Consider the following 23,872-nt stretch of genomic DNA (forward strand, 5'->3'; position numbering starts at 1 on the left):
TGGGACTCACACCCATGTGAAAGTATAATGATAAAGTGGATCTCATTTAAGAAAGAACAGTGTCTGGGACCCACGGAGCTCAAATGGAAGAGAATAGCAGAGACTATTACTCATAATTTCCTGGGGTATGTTTGGCAGGAAGGTGAACCAGACATAAGACTTCCGTGAACCAAGAAGAGGTGTTCACAAGAAACCTGGAAACATGTGTTGGGCATCATTGGGAAACTTTGAAAAGTCCAGGGAAATGGAGGTAAGTCCCCTGGCTGAGTGAACATTGTGTTGTAACCTGTGAAGGCCCAGAAGTAGCCAGGATCTGTGAAATACTTCCGCTTGCCTAAAGACACTTTCCGTTGTGTTGTGTTTGCAAACCAAGGAAACCACTTAAGAGGAGACAAACTCCTAACTTGTGAAGTAGAGCAAGAAGCAATCCAGGAGAAAGGAGCCAACGCCTGGTCATTGGAATATTGCATGGTGCAGAAGGAATCCAGGAGAAAGGAGCCAACCCCTGGTCATTGGAATATTGCATGGTGCAGAAGGAATCCAGGAGAAAGGAGCCAAGCCCTGGTCATTGGAATATTGCATGATGCAGAAGGAATCCAGGAGAAAGGAGCCAACCCCTGGTCATTGGAATATTGCATGGCGCAGAAGGAATGCCAGGAGAAAGGAGCCAACCGCTGGTCATTGGAATATCGCATGGTGCAGAACGAATCCAGGAGAAAGGAGCCAACCCCTGGTCATTGGAATATTGCATGGTGCAGAAGGAACCAGGAGAAAGGAGCCTATACCTGGTCATTGGAATATCGCATGGTGCAGAAGGAATCCAGGAGAAAGTAGCCATACCCTGGTCATTGGAATATTGCATGGTGCAGAAGGAATCCAGGAGAAAGGAGCAAATCTCTGGTCATTGGAATATCGCATGGTGCAGAAGGAATCCAGGAGAAAGGAGCCAACCCCTGGTCATTGGAATATTGCATGGTGCAGAAGGAATCCAGGAGAAAGGAGCCAACCCCTGGTCATTGGAATATCGCATGGTGCAGAAGGAATCCAGGAGAAAGGAGCCATACCCTGGTCATTGGAATATTGCATGGTGCAGAAGAAATCCAGGAGAAAGGACCATACCCTGGTCATTGGAATATTGCATGGCGCAGAAGGAATCCAGGAGAAAGGAGCCATACCCTGGACATTGGAATAAGGAATCCAGGGGAAAGGAGCAAACCTCTGGTCATTGGAATATCGCATGGTGCAGAAGGAATCCAGGAGAAAGGAGCCAACCCCTGGTCATTGGAGTATTGCATGGTGCAGAAGAAATCCAGGAGAAAGGAGCCATACCCTGGTCATTGGAATATTGCATGGCGCAGAAGGAATCCAGGAGAAAGGAGCCAACCCCTGGTCATTGGAATATCGCATGGTGCAGAAGGAATCCAGGAGAAAGGAGCCAACCCCTGGTCATTGGAATATTGCAAGGTGCAGACGGAATCCAGGAGAAAGGAACCAACCCCTGGTCATTGGAATATTGCATGGTGCAGAAGGAATCCAGGAGAAAGGAGACAACCCCTGATCATTCGAATATTGCATGGCGCAGAAGGAATCCAGGAGAAAGGAGCCAACACCTGGTGATTGGGATATTGCATAGAGCGAGAAGGAATCCAGGAGAAAGGAGCCAACCCCTGGTCACTGGAATATTGCATGGTGCAGAAGGAATTCAGGAGAAAGGAGCCCCTGGTTATTGGAATATCGCAGGGTGCAGAAAGAATCCAGGAGAAAGGAGCCAACCCCTGGTCATTGGAATATCGCATGGTGCAGAAGGAATCCAAGAGAAAGGAGCCAACCCCTGGTCATTGGAATATCGCATGGAAACAGAAGGAATCCAGGAGAAAGGAGCCAACCCCTGGTCATTGGAACATCGCATGGTGCAGAAGGAATCCAGGAGAAAGGAGCCAACCCCTGGTCATTGGAACATCGCATGGTGCAGAATGAATCCAGGAGAAAGGAGCCAACCCCTGGTCATTGGAACATTGCATGGTGCAGAAGGAATACAGGAGAAAGGAGCTAACCCCTTGTCATTGGAATATCGCATGCTGCAGAAGGAATCCAGCAGAAAGGAGCCAACCCCTGGTCATTGGAATATCGCATGGTGCAGAAGGAATACAGGAGAAAGGAGCCAACCCCTGGTCATTGGAATATCGCATGGTGCAGAAGGAATCCAGGAGAAAGGAGCCAACCCCTGGTCATTGGAATATCGCATGGTGCAGAAGGAATCCAGGAGAAAGGAGCCAACCCCTGGTCATTAGAATATTGCATGGTGCAGAAGGAATCCAGGAGAAAGGAGCCAACCCCTGGTCATTGGAATATCGCATGTTGCAGAAGGAATCCAGGAGAAAGGAGCCAACCCCTGATCATTGGAATATTACATGGTGCAGAAGGAATCCAGGAGAAAAGAGCCAACCGCTGGTCATTGGAATATTGCATGGCGCAGAAGGAATCCAGGAGAAAGGAGCCAACCCCTGGTCATTGGAATATTGCATGGTGCAGAAGGAATCCAGGAGAAAGGAGCCAACACCTGGTCATTGGAATATCGCATGGTGCAGAAGGAATCCAGGGGAAAGGAGCCAACCCCCGGTAATTGGAATATTGCACGGTGCAGAAGGAATCCAGGAGAAAGGATCCAACCCCTGGTCATTGGAATATTGCATGGTGCAGAAGGAATACAGGAGAAAGGAGCCAACCCCTGGTCATTGGAATATCGCATGTTGCAGAAGGAATCCAGGAGAAAGGAGCCAACCCCTGATCATTGGAATATTACATGGTGCAGAAGGAATCCAGGAGAAAAGAGCCAATGCCTGGTCATTGGAATATTGCATGGCGCAGAAGGAATCCAGGAGAAAGGAGCCAACCCCTGGTCATTGGAATATTGCATAGAGCGAGAAGGAATCCAGGAGAAAGGAGCCAACCCCTGGTCATTGGAATATTGCATGGTGCAGAAGGAATCCAGGAGAAAGGAGCCAACACCTGGTCATTGGAATATCGCATGGTGCAGAAGGAATCCAGGAGAAAGGAGCCAACCCCCGGTAATTCGAATATTGCACGGTGCAGAAGGAATCCAGGAGAAAGGATCCAACCCCTGGTCATTGAAATATTTCATGGTGCAGAAGGAATACAGGAGAAAGGAGCCAACCCCTGTTCATTGGAATATCGCATGGTGCAGAAGGAATACAGGAGAAAGGAGCCAACCCCTGGTCAATGGAATATCGCATGGTGCAGAAGGAATCCAGGAGAAAGGAGCCAACCCCCGGTAATTGGAATATTGCACGGTGCAGAAGGAATCCAGGAGAAAGGATCCAACCCCTGGTCATTGAAATATTTCATGGTGCAGAAGGAATACAGGAGAAAGGAGCCAACCCCTGTTCATTGGAATATCGCATGGTGCAGAAGGAATACAGGAGAAAGGAGCCAACCCCTGGTCAATGGAATATCGCATGGTGCAGAAGGAATCCAGGAGAAAGGAGCTAACCCCTGGTCATTGGAACATTGCATGGTGCAGAAGGAATCCAGGAGAAAGGAGCTAACCCCTTGTCATTGGAATATCGCATGCTGCAGAAGGAATCCAGGAGAAAGGAGCCAACCCCTGGTCATTGGAATATCGCATGGTGCAGAAGGAATACAGGAGAAAGGAGCCAACCCCTGGTCATTGGAATATCGCATGGTGCAGAAGGAATCCAGGAGAAAGGAGCCAACCCCTGGTCATTGGAATATCGCATGGTCAAGAAGGAATCCAGGAGAAAGGAGCCAAACCCTGGTCATTGGAATATCGCATGGTGCAGAAGGAATCCAGGAGAAAGGAGCCAACCCCTGGTCATTGGAATATCGCATGTTGCAGAAGGAATCCAGGAGAAAGGAGCCAACCCCTGATCATTGGAATATTTCATGGTGCAGAAGGAATACAGGAGAAAGGAGCCAACCCCTGTTCATTGGAATATCGCATGGTGCAGAAGGAATCCAGGGAAAGGAGCCAACCCCTGATCATTGGAATATTGCATGGTGCAGAAGGAATCCAGGAGAAAAGAGCCAACCCCTGATCATTGGAATATTGCATGGCGCAGAAGGAATCCAGGAGAAAGGAGCCAACCCCTGGTCATTGGAATATTGCATAGAGCGAGAAGGAATCCAGGAGAAAGGAGCCAACCCCTGGTCATTGGAATATTGCATGGTGCAGAAGGAATCCAGGAGAAAGGAGCCAACACCTGGTCATTGGAATATCGCATGGTGCAGAAGGAATCCAGGAGAAAGGAGCCAACCCCTGGTTATTGGAATATTGCACGGTGCAGAAGGAATCCAGGAGAAAGGATCCAACCCCTGGTCATTGGAATATCACATGGTGCAGAAGGAATCCAGGAGAAAGGATCCAACCCCTGGTCATTGGAATATTGCACGGTGCAGACGGAATCCAGGATAAAGGAGCCAACCCCTGGTCATCGTAATATTGCATGGTGCAGACGGAATCCAGGATAAAGGAGCCAACCCCTGGTCATTGGAATATTGCATGGTGCAGACAGAATCCAGGATAAAGGAGCTAACCCCTGGTCATTGGAATATTGCATGGTGCAGAAGGAATCCAGGAGAAAGGAGCCAACCCCTGGTCATTGGAATATTGCATAGAGCGAGAAGGAATCCAGGAGAAAGGAGCCAACCCCTGATCATTGGAATATCACATGGTGCAGAAGGAATCCAGGTGAAAGGCGCCAACCCCTGGTAATTGGAATATTGCACGGTGCAGAAGGAATCCAGGAGAAAGTATCCAACCCCTGGTCATTGGAATATTGCACGGTGCAGACGGAATCCAGGATAAAGGAGCCAACCCCTGGTCATTGGAATATTGCATGGTGCAGACGGAATCCAGGATAAAGGAGCCAACCCCTGGTCATTGGAATATTGCATGGTGCAGAAGGAATCCAGGAGAAAGGATCCAACCCCTGGTCATTGGAATATTGCATGGTGCAGACGGAATACAGGATGAAGGAGCCAACCCCTGGTCATTCGAATATTGCATGGTGCAGAAGGAATCCAGGAGGAAGGAGCCAACCCCTGGTCATTGGAATATCACATGGTGCAGAAGGAATCCAGGAGAAAGGAGCCAACCCCTGGTTATTGGAATATTGCACGGTGCAGAAGGAATCCAGGAGAAAGGATCCAACCCCTGGTCATTGGAATATCACATGGTGCAGAAGGAATCCAGGAGAAAGGATCCAACCCCTGGTCATTGGAATATTGCATGGTGCAGACGGAATCCAGGATAAAGGAGCCAACCCCTGGTCATTGGAATATTGCATGGTGCAGACAGTATCCAGGATAAAGGAGCTAACCCCTGGTCATTGGAATATTGCATGGTGCAGAAGGAATCCAGGAGAAAGGAGCCAACCCCAAAGGAGCCAACCCCTGGTCATTGGAATATTGCATAGAGCGAGAAGGAATCCAGGAGAAAGGAGCCAACCCCTGATCATTGGAATATCACATGGTGCAGAAGGAATCCAGGTGAAAGGAGCCAACCCCTGGTAATTGGAATATTGCACGGTGCAGAAGGAATCCAGGAGAAAGTATCCAACCCCTGGTCATTGGAATATTGCACGGTGCAGACGGAATCCAGGATAAAGGAGCCAACCCCTGGTCATTGGAATATTGCATGGTGCAGACGGAATCCAGGATAAAGGAGCCAACCCCTGGTCATTGGAATATTGCATGGTGCAGAAGGAATCCAGGAGAAAGGATCCAACCCCTGGTCATTGGAATATTGCATGGTGCAGACGGAATACAGGATGAAGGAGCCAACCCCTGGTCATTCGAATATTGCATGGTGCAGAAGGAATCCAGGAGGAAGGAGCCAACCCCTGGTCATTGGAATATTGCATGGTGCAGAAGGAATCCAGGAGAAAGGAGCCAACCCCTGGTCATTGGAATTTTGCAAGGCGCAGAAGGAATCCAGGAGAAAGGAGCCAACCCCTGGTCATTGGAACATTTCATGGAGCCAGAAGGAATCCAGGAGAAAGGATCCAACCCCTGGTCATTGGAACATCGCATGGTTAAGAAGGAATCCAGGAGAAAGGACCCAACCCCTGGTCATTGGAATATCGCATGGTGCAGAAGGAATCCAAGTGAAAGGAGCCAACCCCTGGTCATTGGAAAATCGCATGGTGCAGAAGGAATACAAGAGAAAGGAGCCAACCCCTGGTCATTGGAATATTGCAATGGACTTCTGTCTAGTCTTCCTAATCATCTCACAAAACAGCAACAAGTGACCCAGAAAAAAGGTGCCAGGCTTTTATTCGAACTTCAACATAGAGACCACATCACAACAGCTCTACTCACCTTACATTGGCTGCTCATCAGAGCTCACATCAACTTCAAAGTGTGTGTTATCCAATGAGCTTTTTGGAACATTGCCCCACTTTATCTCAGGCAAACGATTACACATATTTTCCCTCTGCATCTAAATCATTGTTTGGTAATCTCTTTAACAGACAGAAGACAGAATTTTGATCACTGAAGGACCGACCCAACGTGCCATAAAATACATAAATATAAATGCTATTTGAACAGCTCTCAATCCAAGTCAAGCAATAAACGCCTGTGTCTGCCTATTGGCTGCTCAGGATTGGTATTACATGTTCACAGTTGCGCTTTCAAGGCCATTGGATATGACATTTGTGTGGGACCAGGAGTATACCTGAGAGGCAACACATGTGTCTTGGAAGCAATACAGCACAGAGCAACACAGGTTTGAATCCTGCTCCCATGCTTAGATACTGGGCTCCAGTATTAAGTGTATCATGAACTGTGAACTAATGAACTAACTTTGCTCCAATACAGAGATAAAGACACTATAAACGGGATTCATTAACCGTCTGCACCGGTGATTCTAAGTATCATAATTGCATAACCCAGACAGCCAGGTGGCAGGTATTAATATCTAAATATTAACAACGTCTGTTTATTATATAATGGCAACTACGATTACACAATTATATAGCCAGAGGCATTGGCTGCCATATTATTTCCAGCTTAGCGGGTGGTGACTCATGCATGACATGTTTTGGTGTGTATTAGCTGTCTGGCCTGGCTGTCCCTACAATAACCATGTTGGGTGCAGCCTCTTCTATTCCGCTGAGAAGGGTTGTCATGTCACTCAGAGAAACAAGTCATTTCCTGGGAACCATTCCTACCATGTCAATAGCCATCTCATGCCAGGGTGCTGATTACTGTAGATCTTTGTTGTAGGCAGGCAAAGGAAAGTGGCTTGTACCCCAGAAAAGAGGTTCAGACCACATGTGAGTCTTACTATCCTCGTTTTTTAAGGCTCCCAAACACCATGCCTCCCCTCTCTACTGCAGACAATGCACTACGTGCATGACATCAGCAGACAAAGGACACTTGTTCAAACAACCTGGATTAGACCATTGATACAGGAGCTGGCTGGGGACTAATCATTGTTGATTCAACTGTGAAAAACCTTTGAAGAAACATTCACTTTAATGTAATCACAGTGTATTTCAAAGTTGCTAGCTACAAGGATGAGGAAAGTTCTACTTTCTAACTATATTTAGGGCCAATTTGGGATGTGCAGGCAGTTGGATATGGAGGTGACAGGACTGTGCCAAGTGCTTGCTACCAACCTTCCTGGTTGTAGGGACAAAAGAAAGGACGCACCTTGCCTGTAAGGTCCTGGACTGTGTTTCCCAGCAACTTAGAATGTTAGGAACAGACCTAGGCCCTTGCTCCTGCCTCAAACCACTTGTGAGCTACAATGACTTGAACATTGATAGCCCGCGTCAAGCGTCTTTGTGCTACGTGCCATTGCTGCTTAGACAGTACCATGTGCTGGAACCAGTGGACCAGCTCCCAACCCGATGCTGAATCACTGCCTTAGGTAGCTCCTAGAAGCACAGCTCTGTGGAGCCCCAAAGACAAGGAACTAAAGGTATGGTCTGCCTCAAAGGATCCTAGTACCTTGTGAGCCCCCCTTTTCTTCCTACACTTTTAACAACTTCGATAGGTTGCTGCATCCCTGCCCCCAACCAGGAGTGCTCAATTAATTTAAAATCAGCTTTCTCTGTTTTTGTTCCATGCAGGCAAGGGCAAGTAGTGTTTTAGTGGGTGTGCTCATTTTTGCTATTTCAAGTAAAGATCCTATTTTATTTTCTGCTGGACACCACACAATTTTTGTTTGGATTGCTTCTGTATCAGCTCACACCCCTTCTGAAGTATATAGTCTGCCTTCTGCACATTTTACCCAAAGCGGCAAAGGCGGTATACCTTATTGGGAGGTGCCTGCTTAAACGTTATGATTGGGATTACTGATGGTTTAGTATGAGTTTTAGCCACTCCTCATCCCTGTTCTCCTGCAGAATAGTAGTGGTCATTTCGTCACAGTGACACGTTGGGGATGTTTCCAGAAGGGTGCCTGCTCGGCACGACACGGTGCCCCAGTATGTTAAGCATACAGGACAGCACCAGTGAAGTAGAGCTTTAGCTCTGGAAAGAACATCCATCAACGCTGTTATGAATTCCTTCATCATTTATAACGCGCTTAGTGCGGCATAGCTTTTAAAACCTGTGTTGCTGTGCATTGTCTTGCTTCCAAAACAAACGCATGGCCCCAGAGCTATCCTCCTGGCCATTTAGTAAATGAGTGGAAAGTGTCCAGAAAGACCCTGCTCGTGATTAATACATGGTATGGTATGCTTCTGATTGCAATGGGGATTAACCCTGTTTTGCATGGATTAAAAACCTCCACACCCATGCAGCTTCTCAAATAACCGCAAGGGGACACACATCATCATATTAGAATTGCATTTTCTTTTTTTTTTGTCTATGCATCCAGGCACATGCTAAAGACATGGTTATTGGCACAATAAGGGCATCATGCCTGCTTTGATGCTTCATTGCACATCCCAGTCTGCAGGAAGCCCTTTGCCTTCTATTTCCAAATGAGGCAATACTATCCAGTGTTCTGCAGCAGTATCCAGAGCCCCGCAGCAGTATACAGAGTGCTGCAGCACTATCCAGAGTCCTGCAGCAGTATCCAGAGTGCTGCAGCAGTATCCAGAGTCCTGCGGCAGCATCCAGAGTCCTGCAGCGGTATCCAGGGTCCTGCAGCCGTATCCAGGGTCCTGCAGCAGTATCCAGAGTCCTGCGGCAGTATCCAGAATCCTGCATCAGTATCCAGAGTCCTGCAGCAGTATCCAGAGTCCTGCAGCAGTATCTAGAGTCCAGCAGCAGTATCCAGAGTTCCGCAGCAGTATCCAGATTCCTGTGGCAGTATCTACCTGCAGCAGTATCCAGAGTCCTACAGCAGTATCCAGATTCCTACAGCAGTATCCAGAGTCCTGCAGCAGTATCCAGAGTCATGTCGCATATCCAGAGTCCTGCAGCAGTATCCAGAGTCCTGCAGCATTATCCAGAGTCCTACAGCAGTATCCAGAGTCCTACAGCAGTATCCAGAGTCCTGCAGCAGTATCCAGAGTCATGTGGCAGTATCCTGGGTCCTGCAGCCATATCCAGGGTCCTGCAGCAGTATCCAGAGTCCTGCGGCAATATCCAGAGTCATGTGGCAGTATCCTGGGTCCTGCAGCCATATCCAGGGTCCTGCAGCAGTATCCAGAATCCTGCATCAGTATCCAGAGTCCTGCAGTAGTATCCAGAGTCCTGCAGCAGTATCTAGAGTCCAGCAGCAGTATCCAGAGTTCCGCAGCAGTATCCAGAGCCCTGCAGCAGTATCTACCTGCAGCAGTATCCAGAGTCTTGCATCAGTATCCAAAGTCCTGTGGCAGTATCCAGAATCCTGCAGCAGTATCCAGAGTCCTACAGCAGTATCCAGAGTCCTACAGCAGTATCCAGAGTCCTGCTGCAGTACCCAGAGTCCTGCAGCAGTATCCAGAGTCCTGCAGCATTATCCAGAGTCCTACGGCAGTATCCAGAGGCCTGCAGCAGTATCTAGAGTCCTGCGGAATTATCCAGAGTCCTACAGCAGTATCCAAAGTCCTGCAGCAGTATCCAGAGTCCTGCAGCATTATCCAGGGTCCTGCAGCAGTATCCAGAGTCCTGCGGCAATATCCAGAGTCCTGCAGCAGTATCCAGAATCCTGCATCAGTATCCAGAGTCCTGCAGTAGTATCCAGAGTCCTGCAGCAGTATCTAGAGTCCAGCAGCAGTATCCAGAGTTCCGCAGCAGTATCCAGAGCCCTGCAGCAGTATCTACCTGCAGCAGTATCCAGAGTCTTGCATCAGTATCCAAAGTCCTGTGGCAGTATCCAGAATCCTGCAGCAGTATCCAGAGTCCTACAGCAGTATCCAGAGTCCTACAGCAGTATCCAGAGTCCTGCTGCAGTACCCAGAGTCCTGCAGCAGTATCCAGAGTCCTGCAGCATTATCCAGAGTCCTACGGCAGTATCCAGTGGCCTGCAGCAGTATCTAGAGTCCTGCGGAATTATCCAGAGTCCTACAGCAGTATCCAAAGTCCTGCAGCAGTATCCAGAGTCCTGCAGCAGTACCCCTCCCTCACAGGACAAAGGAAAGCATTCAGGAATGCACTTCTTACACATGTTGACTAACCTGTAGAAACAATGAGCATATTATTTGTGTGGTCCTTATGAACTCTTGAACACTTTCTGTTATGAATTGTAGAATAATCCCTTGGACTCTGTTTCCAATTCATTATAAAATAACCCTACTTAATTCCTGGTAAGCATAGTGGAAACGTAATTTCAAATCTGGACCACAGGAACCCCTCTTCTGCTGGACCCTAAAACACACCCAATGAGTTGCTAACACTTTTTTAACATTTTAAAATGCATGACAACATTTACTGAGTGACCTTTATCAACTAATTTCATATGTCAAAACTGACCAGGGTCTTTGATCTCCCCATGGGAACATGGAATGCACTGGAAGCAGCAGACAGGCTTCCCTTCTCTGCCAGCCTTTCTGTACCCCGGGGGGCAATCTTCACTGCAGACAGAGTGTGGGACCTGCAGGAGGACAACAGACAGATCAGCAATGAAACCCCAACCTGCAAGGCGTACATTAGCCATATGAAGAAAGGTACATGTCAAAACCTCCCAGTACTGAGTCATCAGTAAAGGCAAAGGGCGGGGAGACAGCACTGCTCACAAATCATGTAACCTGTAGGAGGGTGGTGTTTTGGGGGACCCAGCATGGAAATCCAGTGGGCCTACATAGTGCTGGGATCACCAGCACACAATCGGCCCTGTGCCTGTGGGAGTTGGGGACTGCTATGGTCATCCAACAGGCCCCAAGGTGCTATAGGACACCAGCACCAGTGGGAGTGGGGGCACAGCCAGCGATGCCCATGACCATGCAGACCTCTGCCACCGTCCTGGCACGAGGGTCCCACGTCATCAGGGCATTTTGGCCTGTGCCTCCACGTGTAGGCCTGCATGCCTACATAAATGACACACGGACTCATTCGCTCCTCTTTTGAGTCTGCAGCCCTTCTGGTGGGCGTGTCTGCAAGGTCTCCTTTTATTAGCTTGGGCCCCATGGCCCATGTTGAAAGGGCAACACACAGGGGAGGGACACATTCCCTTAAAGGGGCAACACACTGGGGAGGGTCCCACACCACAGGTGTCATAACATCCAGCCAATGCCACAATCAGGCAACAGATGGAAAGATGGGTTCAAAGGGGTATGTATATTCCGCTGGGGTTCTACACACAAATAACTAACTACAATGTAGTTCAAACAAAAGAAAAAGTCAACATGTCCTCTGATCAACAAAATACAGGAGTCCAGTTTCAGTCTCTACTGAAAGTCCCCAGCAGTTCTGAGGTCACCCCAGGTCACGCAGTTTCTATAAACATTGGTTTCTGGTGCAGCTTTGTTGCTTATTGATAGTCCTCTCGTGCAGTGAGACCATGGCTCCACCCCCTCCCCTGACACCTGCGTCCAATAGACATTTGTCCAGCAACAGCTTGTAGATATCAAGCAGCAGGATTCAGGGTTCCCAACAGTGAAATACTTCCTTCGGCTTTCCATTGCCAGTCATTCTAGAGCATCAGTCCCCTTAAAGTCTAAGGGTCCTGGTATTAATGACAATGAGCCCAATCTCTCCTCCTAGATATGTTGGGTTCCTTCTCTGTCCTTCTTCCTGTCTCCTCTTGTAACTCCTTGATGGCATGCCACACGCATGTGCCTCCACCCCTCCCACTTGCAGCCTTCCCGTTCCACCCATTTTTCCTCTTCTAATGTCTGGGGTTCAGGATTAAGTCCATCTCCATGTCCTCCTCTGAGCTGCTATTATTCCACCTCTCCTCTTAAAAACTCTGCCAGACCCTCCTCAAGATACCAGCCCCCTTTTCCTCATATCCTCTTTTGATCTTCAACCATTTCCCCTCTCCTCTCTATCTACACCATCCTCCTCTGATGTTCCTCCCATCCTTCTCTCTACTTCTCTTTACCACCTCACCTCTCATCTATTCTCTCCAACTTCCTCCTTCTCCTCTACTCCTCTCCTCTTTCTAGCTGATTAAATTCCTTTCCTCCATTCCTGTGCCTGAATACTGGTATGCAGACCCTTATCTCCTGCCCTCCTCTAGAACCAGTTGCTCGCTAGCATTTCCCTTCTTATCGCAGAGACTATGGGCCTTATCACGAGTTGGTTGGTATCAATACCGCCCAGGCTAATAGAGATACCGCCACCCGGATCAAGGGTTGGATGGTAATGGGTATTCCCCATTCCCCATTTGGTCCATTAGACCCATTGGGCATTTTCCGCGCAATTAACGCAAATGGGCGTTAGGTTAGAGCATTTACTCCCAGGTTAGAGCTGCCACACTTGTGATTGGGCAGACCCTTAAATGCAGCAGTAACCTCATGATGAGCCCCTATGAGTGAAGAGCTGACTGGTGTTACCTGACTGGCGTTAGATGTGTAACCAGCAGCAAATACATTACCCACATCACTGTTACCCAGTGACTGCTGAACACGGAGGAGCGTCTTAGAGCTGTTCAGCGCGAGAGAGAGAAAGCTGGAGCAAACTGCTGCAAGCATGCGCGGCATTCCCAAAATTATCATTATAATTGGTTATTTATAACACGCTCGAGCTGGGTGTTCTCTCAGTCAGCCCTTTAAGATGAGTAGCAATACCCTGGAGATGGATGGGGCTGCAGATTTTATTCATACATCAATAATCAAGACAACACAAATAGTTTGGCAAAGTTTGTCTGTTTTAATATCAAGTATCTAAAACAGGGAGTACAATGAACATCCGCTCGATCCTCTGACTCTACTTACTTCATTAAAACAACTGGGCTCTTATACCCAAAAATGGTCATCATTGACCTTTTGACCTGCTTCATTACCAACGTCATCCTACGTGGCAAACTACAAAAACGTAACAGAGGGTGTGATTGGGTCTAAGTGTATTTCTAGGTATATTTCAAAAAAGGTAGCAAGCGCTCCACTCCAGATTGAACATGGCATGATAACCTGCTCTAAGATAAGAATTTGAAGCACACGCTTTTTGCTAACGGTACCTTTCATTGATGGGAAATATCCATTTGCATATCAGTCTTTGTCCCGCCCACATGGGCAGTCCAGTACCGAAATGCTATGCAAATTCCTCTCTGACCAAGAGTACCAAACGCAACCCCATACACGTGTTTCAGCCTTGTTGGGCCTCATCAGTGAGGTGAAACTTTGTCTCTCTGAGCACAGTGAGCAGGGAGTCCACGTCTGGTTGCCCCCAGGTAACTCGGGGTAACCAACCCCAAGTTCCTGCTACCTTCTTTGAAATATTACTAGGTATAGGCTCTATATCTGTATAGAGCAGTAGAGGAAGCTGATAGGATACTTAACATCAGGTGGAGCAACTAAGCCCTCCCGTCAAAATGGCCACTATGAACGTCACTAAATGTACGATGTCCCATTGGCTACACAAGCTATAGGACCCTTAATTACACGGTACCCTACAATTGGACAGCTTCTAACCCCTGCCAGGACTTTTCCACCTACGTCTAGCAGCATGCAGACTGAATAACCAGGTGTGGGTGAGCTTGTTTTAGCACCGGCTTCCCACCAATTAGCATATCATCCATCATCACCTCAATGGTCCAGTATGAATTAGTGCTCTGAGGTTGGCCTTGTGTTTGTACTGTGTTCTGAGAATTTTTGAGGAGTATGGGCACAGCCGGCCTCCATGCGTAGGTGTGACCATCTTGCTCGTCCAACTTCCCTTTATCACGTGACTGGACACCATGAAATTGAGCATTTTCGTGTATTTGATTTTATTCTCCAATAGTCCTCAGACGTCTTTTGTTTTGCTTGACCTTTTTGAACAGGAGCCTCTGTTCCTTCACGTTAATTGTATCCAATGTCAGCCAATTCCAGTTTGATAAGACCTTGGCTCTCTTGGCTTGGTAAACTCCTTTAACTGAGATCCATTTTGCGCATTCAATTGCTTTATTAACTGCGACACACTGAAAATTGAGGCCTTCTTTGTTTAGTACTGCTTATATGTTTAGTGAAACATCCATCCTTTACTTGTCCATATGTATCTATATATGTATATGTTGGCACTTGCCGTGCTTTAACTATTCAAAAGCATGTGGCTAGCTTCATGATTGCTTTGCTGCTTGCATTTCATTGCATCTGTACACGTTTGAACTAACTCAGCATCTTTATCAGGTCTGTGGCATAGGTTTCGTCACCTTGATCCCAAGATGTCACTTATCCATGATACTTTCTTGATGGTTTATAAATCGTCTGCATCCTCTGGTTTCTCTATCTCTTCTATGGGTGTCAATATGATTTTATGTGACGTCATCATTCATCTTTGCCATCTAGTTTCTCTGCTTCTTCAGGAATCTCGTTCAAATGGCCATCATATTGTCTTGGATTTTTTCTTCTCAGTAGGGCATGGCCCGCGCCTGCGCATGAGGGCCTCCCGGGCTGTACCCTGCACAGTGCACACACCATCCTGATCCAGCTGTTTGGAAGATGCTTGCCGCATCTCCCTGCACCATGCCCAGCTACCAATATAAGTAGGATCACCAGTGCACATGCACCCCTGTGGCAGCAGTGCTCGCAGGACACCACATTCTGCAGGATGTGGCGCTGTGACCTTTCACACCATAGGATGTGTTATTAAGACCGCTAGAGGGGGTGGGGGCTGATATATGTATATTGTCACAAGACAAAGGTTTTAAAGTGTGCAGTCAGGTTGAACCAGCGATTACATTCCTTTACAGAATGCATGTTGTACACTAGAACACATAATCCCCAGGAAGCACATGTTCATTTAGTCTTATTTACCATGCACACGCTGCCATGTGCGGATCCAAACTACAGCAGTCTTGTGCCAGAACGGCAATGAGTGAGAGCTGTGACAGGTCAGAAATCTGACCTCTCCAGGGGGCGATAGGAATCCCTCTCAGCCTGTGGTGATAGCAGGCCTACCAGGGTGGGAGCCAGGCCCAGCCCAGAGGGGGACAGTGACAGCTTAGAAGGTCCCAATTCATGTCCCCTCCCCAAGTGCCTGCTTATATATATGTAGCACTACCTTGCATCGCCCCATGCCTCTTACTGAAAACGCTGGTCAGGTTTTCAGTTTTTTTCCTGGGACCTGACATAAGCAGTGTCAAGAGACTAACTTCAAGACTACAGCCCATCAGAACCCCATGACAATAGTCTACAATCATCTGAGCCACAGAGGGTGAGAACCCAAAGCACATGTGCGGCTGTCGGAGATGTGCACACCGCACTCCAGTGCTGGTGCGCGCAGCAACTAAAGTGCTGTGCCAAACTGGCTTCAACAAGGACTTATAACGGAAGAGACTTCATTGGCGAGAGCTTCGTCAAAGCCACGTAACATGAACTTGGACACTTTGCAACGCAGCCCCGCACGGAGAAAATGTGTGGGGCTTACCCTGCTGCTTGTAACTTCCTCTTTGTGACATACCACCCAGGCGGGGAAGACAAGGCCAGACTGGTGAGAGCCAGTAATCCAATGGAAGGAGGAGGGGGAGATAAGAAGGTAAAAGGAAACAGGAAGGTGTGGATTGGTCTTGTTAGGTCAGAATACCAGAAGGTGGCAGTTCAATTGATCAGGAGAAGGTAGGATGGTGGACTGGAGTGTGGAGGTGTATTGAAGAATAGGTTGAGTATTGTGTGGTTATTGAGCTTGCAAGGTTGGTAGGTGAGAGTGGCAGAGGAATTGCAGCAAGTGAGTGGAAGTGCTTGACAGTGTGAAAGGATGGTGACAGAGTAGGAGGCGGGGTGGGGTGGACTAGTAGTAGTGTGGAGGAGGGAGTAGTAGTATGGAGGAGCGAGTAGTACTAGGGAGGAGGAGGTTAAAACACCAAAGAGTAGAGGCAAGTAGAACAGTGAGAGACATTGGGTGGACAGAGGAGGAAGACGTACGCAGAAGAAGACAGAAGGTGGGTGGAGTTGGATGCATGAGAGTAGAAAGGGGAGAATTACATTCGGAGACCGGGAGAGGAAAATCAGGCTGTCTGGCGGTCACATTCCTTCATCTATTTCAATATAAACAACCTTGATAGTATAGGATTAGTTTTGAAAGACCTGGAGGGAGCTTAGACAATGAAGGTAATTGCCTTTAGCGTCTCCTTGACAGCAAAATAGGTACTAGACTGTAGGGAAAATAGTATCTCTCTAGAGGAGACTAGTAATGCCTGGGTAATGGCTGGGAATGTCTGGATCTAGATGAGATAGATGGGTCTGCCATTACACCCTGCCAATGACATCAATACATAACCTTGAACCTTCTCTGGGAGTTGGAGTGTTCTTTGAGTTATCAGTAACATTTCCCCAGATGGTGCTTGGGTTTAATTAAGTCATGAGAGTCACCTTGGGAAAATGCAATCTGGGTGAAAGGTCATAGTTACACCAATCAAATGTATAGCATAAACATGACCACACCTAGCGGCAGGATCAAATTCCTATATTTATGTATTTTATTATATTTATTGTTCATAATGCGCTTAATACCAGCGAGTGGTTTCTAAGCGCGGGATCGAGATTCGAACCTGCGTTGCGCTGTGTTGTCTTCCATCCAAGACAAATGCGTTGCTCCTGAGCTATCAATTCCTCCCCATAGAATCCGAGAGATGCAAGAGTGCAGTAACAATATTTTGGCTGAAACTTGGTGTACAACAGAGATGGATCTGAAATTGGAGCAGGAAGGTGTAGGCCGAGAGGGGAGTTCAGAAGGAGGGAAAGTCTGTGTGAGGTTGAGAATGAGAAGGAGGAGGTGCAAGAAAGAGTCAGCAGAAGGAGCGAGAAGGCAGCAGAAAAAGCTAAGGCATAGGAGGAGAAGAAGCGTTACGGATAGTGTTAGAGAAGACACCAAGCGAGAAAAGGAAGCGCATGTTTGGCAGTTGGGGGATTGCCCAAATCCCAAACTGGCAAACTGGCAATCCCCTGGAAATTGACTACTTATCTTCTGATCCCTAACTGACATTCATGTTGGCTAATCTGAAGTTTTAAGTAGCTAAACAAATGTTCTGTTTTATAAAGATGAATAAAAGAATGTCAATCGCAATATGAACAAATCTGACAAATATAGACAAATATATAAAACCTTATATTGAGCGCAAATTGTAATTATGGTTTTATTTTCACCAAGGTGAATGGAAATTTACATGTACCAGAATGCAAAGTAATGTTGGCCTAAACAATCCCTTGTGCTTTGCAAATGTACTTTCAAGTCTTTGGTAATTGACAACTTGATTCTCACAAACTGGACAGACTTGGAGATGTGTTGTTTGGGCACAGCTTCTAGATGGACTAAACTGCAGGAGAGCTGTTGTGAGTCTTTCAGCAGGCACACATGGGAGCAACAGCCAGCACTCAATGCCTTTGATGATGGGAGATTTAGGACAACCTAAGGGTTGTGTGGCACATGGAAAGCTTCATGTCTAGGTGTGCATTTCCCTTCTCCAGAGACCTTTGACCCCGCCCATTGCCTCATTCACAATCTGTGTAGTACTTGGAGAAGGCAAGACCACTGGCCATAGCATGGTCAGGGAGGAGAATAAAGTGTCCTTGCAGACTGCGTATGCGTAAAGAGCAAATATCTCAGTCGGACCCGACTGCCCACCATTACGTTTGGTACATCACCTATTCAACATTTCCATTAGGAGAGAAGTTGTCGTTCATAGGTGGCAGAGCAACCAGCAAGTTAAGGGATAGTCTGTGCAGTGACCACTTTAAATGATCATTACTTGTGTTATCTCCGGTGCCAACACTGTGGGTTAATACACTGGATATAAATGGGGAGAGCTAGGCATTGCCAGGTTGGAGCAGAGGCAAAGCCAGGCAATGCCAGGTTGGAGCAGAGGCAGAACCAGGTATTGCCAGGTTGGAGCAGATGCAGAGCCAGGCATTATCAGGTTAGAGCAGAGGCAGAGCCAGGCTTGGCCAGGTTGGAGCAGAGGCAGAGCCAAGCATTGCCAGGTTGGAGCAGAGGGAGAGCCATGCATTGCCAGGTTGGAGTAGAGTAAATTGTGTCAGGTTGAGTAGTGTACAGGAGCAGGGAACTGAATGTTGGTCTTAGATGATTAGATTAGTGTTGCAGCTGTGGAGGACAGCCTTAATGAGAACAGGGCCGGATATCGGTCACTGCCAAGCGGTAAAGCTAGGTTTAGCGCAATAGCTCCCCCAGGGAAAACTAGCCAGACCATTTGAACTGCAGTTGTTTTTATTAACTGGGACAAACAAATATGAGAAATTAATTCCCAACAGTGGTGCCTCCACTGTGTTTTTCTAAACACCTGGTTCCCAAGAGAGATAGAGTAGGGGCCATGTTAGGGGTGCAGCATGTTCTCAGATGGGAGTCACAAGAGGTGATGCCAAAGTGTACAGCTGCAAAGTCAAATGAGCCATTCAGGGGTGTCAAATTGTCTCATCTCATTAAGAAGCTAGTGTATCGCCGGGCAGGTTTGACCTCTTTGTTCACACTACCTCCCTGATTGGGCCCTCTAGGGTGTATGCACATCACAAGATGTTCAAAGTTGTCTTGACCAATAAGAAGAGTAACTTGTTGCCACAATTTACCTGGGTATAATGAACCAATCTCGTTACAGTAGATTATCCTGTAAGGGTTGTACTTAGATGTCCACAACCAATGGTGAGATGAACTACAGGGGATGTTTAGATTTGTGTATACATGTTAGCCAATGGGGAACATGGGATTATGCTGTATCTGACATATTGTGCTTATGTTAATGTGCGGTTTTCTCCTATGAAATATGTATATTAGAATAGGCGTGTCCAGCGTGGTTTCAGTTGTCAGTTCTATGGGACTGACTGACACTCCCACACATATTTGCATGTAATAAAACATTGTTTTTTCTTGCAAGTCATGCACTCTTTATTAACGCTTTCTGGAGTGATTTTGTATCGATTGTTTTTTTGGGTCTGCCCTACACTTCTGATGTTAAAGCACTGAGTGTCCATTCATTCCGTTATCTTAACAACTATTATTGCATGTCTCAGAAATGGGAGAAGACGTCACCTGACAAAGATGGGAAGAATACAGCCACTAAATCTGTTACTGTAAACTACTTGACATGCACTCTTTGATGGCATTTTATTTAATGTATTTATTGGTTATTTGTAAGGCGCCTATACAAGAAACGGTGTTTCAAGGCACCAAAAGACAAAATGAAAGGGTGGGGGAACAAGGGAAAAGATACCAATAATGGTCCTACTAGGCCTTGTGACATTTGAATTGTGCAAGTGCAGTAACAATATGTGCGGGGGGGTGGCAGTCTGCGCGAAATGCGAAGTGCTAGAGTGGTAAGGGAAGTGCAGGGCAAAGAGGAGAGAGTGCAAGTAAAAAGGGAGGGAGCAGGGGGGGCACAGGGGCTAGGTGAGTGCTAAGGGGGGGCCAAATGGGCAAGTGTAGGGGACTGCATGTGGTGCGGGGGATGAGAGACCACATGCTAAGTGCAAGGAAGGAGGTGGACTTGGCAGGGGGGCCTGGTGTCCTGTAGAACTCAGAGGGAACTAGGTAGCCAGTCACTGAGACAGACACAGGCATTTGCAGGGGCTGGGGGGAGGGAAGAAAGATGAGAAAAGGAGGGTCTTGAGGAGCTTCTGGAACTTAAGGAGATTCGGCTCAAGCTTTAGAGGGGCATGGAGTCTATTCCAGAGGAAGGCTCCTGCGGAGGAGAGAGATCTGCCCCCCGCCGCACTCTATGCTTAGAGAAGCATCTGATCTGCAGAGAGTTGGAGCTAGAAGACTGAAGGGATCTAGTAGGGGGGTATTTAGGGAGAGAGAGTTGGATATAGTGAAGGCCCAGGCCCCAGAAAGCATTGTGGAGGATGCAGAGGGCCTTGAACTTGATCCACGAAGCCACGATGCCTCAGGGCTGATTCTGTGCGCTTAACAAATGCGAATAAATAAATAAATAAATAAATAATAAATCCTTGCAGCTACCGGGAGCCAGTGGAGAGGTTTTAGGGGTGGAGTGATGCGGTCCCTGGGCCTGAGGCCAATGATAAATCCTGCAGTCCTAGTCTGGATTAGTTGAAGGGGACGAAGGGAGGATAAAGGAAGATTGAGGAAGAGGCTGTTGCAGTAGTCCAGCCTGGAGAGGACCAGAGCGCTGGAGAGCGTGATGCCCATTGTATTGAATGTCTTACTATTTCAAATTAACTAGATTGCCTTAAAATGTAGATCCTGCACCTTTTCAAATGTAAAATAACATTGCTTTAATTATATTTTCAAATGTGTCACAGGACAACAATTTATACAAAAATTCAAAATTCACAAACTTTTAGAAATCAACATTGAATCTCATTAAAAAAAACACAGATACAATAAATTGCACACCTTTACACAACCTGCACCAACGCCTTAGCAGTTGGCTTTCCCAATGCTTGCTACCCATTCCTTCTCCCTTAAAATAACCTTTCCCAGAAAGAAATCACCAGGAGAACCAGGTGGGAAAGTGGAGAATAGCAATGCAGAGATGGAGCATCCTATGTTGGCCTCAGCCTTCACCTGCTCCCGCAAGGAACATTTTCTTGACCTCAAGAGGTCACCACTGGAGGTACCAGCTGGCCCCATCCGAGGTCCCCCACACTTATGCAAGAACACCTCAGTTCCAGAGAAACTCGTCATCCAGTGGGTGCAGTGGTGGGCCACACTTGGCATGGCTTAAAGCAAGTCCACCTAAAGGAGCTGGGGATATGAAAGTTATGTTATTGTATCTTCCTATTGCATGGCCTCTCGGTGCTTCAGGTCCTGCAAGCTAAGAGGTAGGGCTGTGGGTGGGCTCATGGCTGCCTTCAGAACATCTGTGGGAGGCGGGAGGCGTGTACTGTTGCCTGTGTGTGGGGAAGTGTATGCTTTCTGTGCAGTATGCCGTAGGCTGTTGGATAGTGCTGGAGAAGAGCATCTATATCACCTCCCCTGTGTGCAGCGACCTTTGGGTGCATAGTGCGGTGGCAACAGTAGGAGGTAGTGATGGGGTGGAGATGGGCAACCAAGGGGTGGCTTCCTTTCAGTAAAACAGGTGAGATGTGATAGTGAACAGTTGGGGGGAGGGGGCATGGGCTGCTTAGGGCAGCAGGCTGAAAGGAAGATGTCAGCCACACATTAGAGTCACACACCTTTCATAAGTCACCACGGGTTGCAGAGATGGCAACACCACCAGGCTTAAGTCTGTGCTCATGGCGACTGCATATATGAGTTTGTTGGCACATCACATGAAGTATCACATTAATGCACAGTGCAACAGGACACCTGAGCTGAGCCATGATACTCAGAGTGTGCCATAGGGAAAGTACAGGGCGGTCACACAACAGCCTCATGCTAAAGTCTGATGGACCGGTCAACCTTATCACGATCCAGCTAGGACACCCTAAATATGTGTTGGGGTGTCAAAGCTGGCACAGTCTTGTGGTTTATATAATTCCTCTTTCACTGGCTGCTACATTCTTTATCTCATGTTTGTTTTTTGGGTGGCCTTTGACCTCTTTTTTGGTTAATCATTGAGCTTGAAAGGAGCAAAGGAGACTTTGGAGAGTGATTGGCTCACCGATGTCTTCTTGTATCACATAAATAGCCATCAGGAACCAGCTGATTGCAGGTCCTCCTGTCCTCTGCGTTGTACATGCACCTCTGCAATGTGTGTTATCTAGCAGGACTCTACTAGCATGCATGGTAAACATAGATGACGCCCCATTACTGGTGTGGACTGGGTGCTTCTCACCTGTGAGAATTTGGCCCACAGAATGGAGTTTGTGTTGACAGTAACACCCTTGCCATCTCGGGGGTCATAGCGGCCCACATTTTCCAGATGGACGTCATCGCTGTTAAGTATCTGCACATTGAGGATGTCATAAGCAAGTGGAGCGTCTCCATTCACATCGAAGGACACTGTGTCCCCATTTCCAATGGATACGTTCATGTTCTTCACGTAGTGGAGGACCTGAAGGGGGGGAAGCACAAGGTTCATTATTTCCGCATTGTCGCTTGAGCCAACAGTGCCAGTGTGTCTTGAAAATCTGACTGCAGTGAGAGTAGCATCAAACTGGGCAATAACAGCATGTGTTATTACAGCGCTTAGAAGCAGGGGCAATCTAGCATCGCGTGCTATATAGGAACACACGTTATCATTATTATTATTCTTCTGTCAATGAAGCAGTGCTCCACTGCTCTACCCTGGGAAACAGCATCACTGCAGGAGGCATCCACCCTCTGGTGCTACTGGGATAAACTAGGGGGTGAGGGAACGTGGAAGAAGGTATGAGATTATGGGGGATAGAGGAAGAGGTGTCTGTACGGAGAGAGCAGCAGAGATGCTACGTTTATATAAAGTGTGAGTGACGTCATTACACAGCATGCACTGGCAACGCCAGTAGTTGTGTCTGATGTATAGGAATATGGCAGGCACTGCTGTCTAGTACCCAGGAAGAATCACACATTGCTAGATATTGCAATAATATGTGGCAATCACTATCATATGACCTATTGCCATCAAATGTGCATATCAGCGCACCATTTCCAGGTTTAATTAACAAAAGGCCAGGCACACACACCATTGGAACCAGCTGCCATGTAGATCTCTGCATGAACACAGTAGAAGCATAGTAATGGTCATGTATTCACTCAATCATATGCCATGGTATGGCATTTATAACGTGTCTGTACACAAGTGTGTCTGGGCACCACAAGAACAGGGAGGGAAGGCATAGGGAGCACAAGACAAATGATTTTACTAGGCCTTGTGTCTTTCGGATCGTGCAAGTGCGAAAATAGAAGCGCAAGGGCTAGTATTTGTATTTATTAACATTTATAGGGTGCTTTACACCAAAGCGCTTTACAAAAGGACTAGGAGAATAACAATTAGCAAAACAGAGTAACATTTGTATCAAGTACCAGAAAACAGTATAAGGAACAATTTACAAGATTGAAGAGGTTGAGCATGTGAGGAGAGGGAGAGAAGCAGGAGGATAACAAGAATGAGAATAAGCAAGACATAATAACATTAGGATCAAGTGCTAGGAACAGTGTAAAGAACAATTTACATGAGTGATGTAGTTAAGCATGAGGGGAGAAGACCAAAGGCGAGAGAAGCAATAGGAGTAGAGGGTAAGGAGAGAGTGGTGTGAGGAAGGAAGAGTAGGAGTTAGGGAGGTGAGTGGAGGAGGTAGGATTTTAGGGAAGTGCGGAAGGTGGGATCGGAGGAAATAGATCGGATGTGGAGAGGGAGACGGTTCCAGTGGAAAGGAGCAAGTAGCATGAAGGAGCGGAAGCGAGAAGTGGCACAGCTGGGAGGGGGAGGGGAGAAGTGAGAAGGAACAGATCAGCAGAGCTGAGTGGGCCAGAAGGA

The 23,872-nt window shown here is 47.4% G+C and overlaps 1 protein-coding gene across 1 annotated transcript in view; it reads right to left on the bottom strand.

Moving 5' to 3' along the window:
- The window catches only part of LOC138562532 (extracellular calcium-sensing receptor-like), a 120,548-nt gene that overhangs the window by 13,661 nt on the left and 83,015 nt on the right, over positions 1 to 23,872 (bottom strand). Inside the window, exons 4-5 of the mRNA XM_069642777.1 lie at positions 22,250 to 22,468; positions 10,897 to 11,017 (exon numbers count right to left, since the gene is read on the bottom strand). Coding sequence (XP_069498878.1) covers positions 10,897 to 11,017; positions 22,250 to 22,468 — 340 coding nt within the window. The remainder of the gene's footprint in view (positions 1 to 10,896; positions 11,018 to 22,249; positions 22,469 to 23,872) is intronic.

This window comes from Ambystoma mexicanum, unplaced genomic scaffold (assembly GCF_040938575.1).
Source record: "Ambystoma mexicanum isolate Mex_15411 unplaced genomic scaffold, UKY_AmexF1_1 Mex_scaf57, whole genome shotgun sequence".
Lineage (NCBI taxonomy): Eukaryota > Metazoa > Chordata > Amphibia > Caudata > Ambystomatidae > Ambystoma > Ambystoma mexicanum.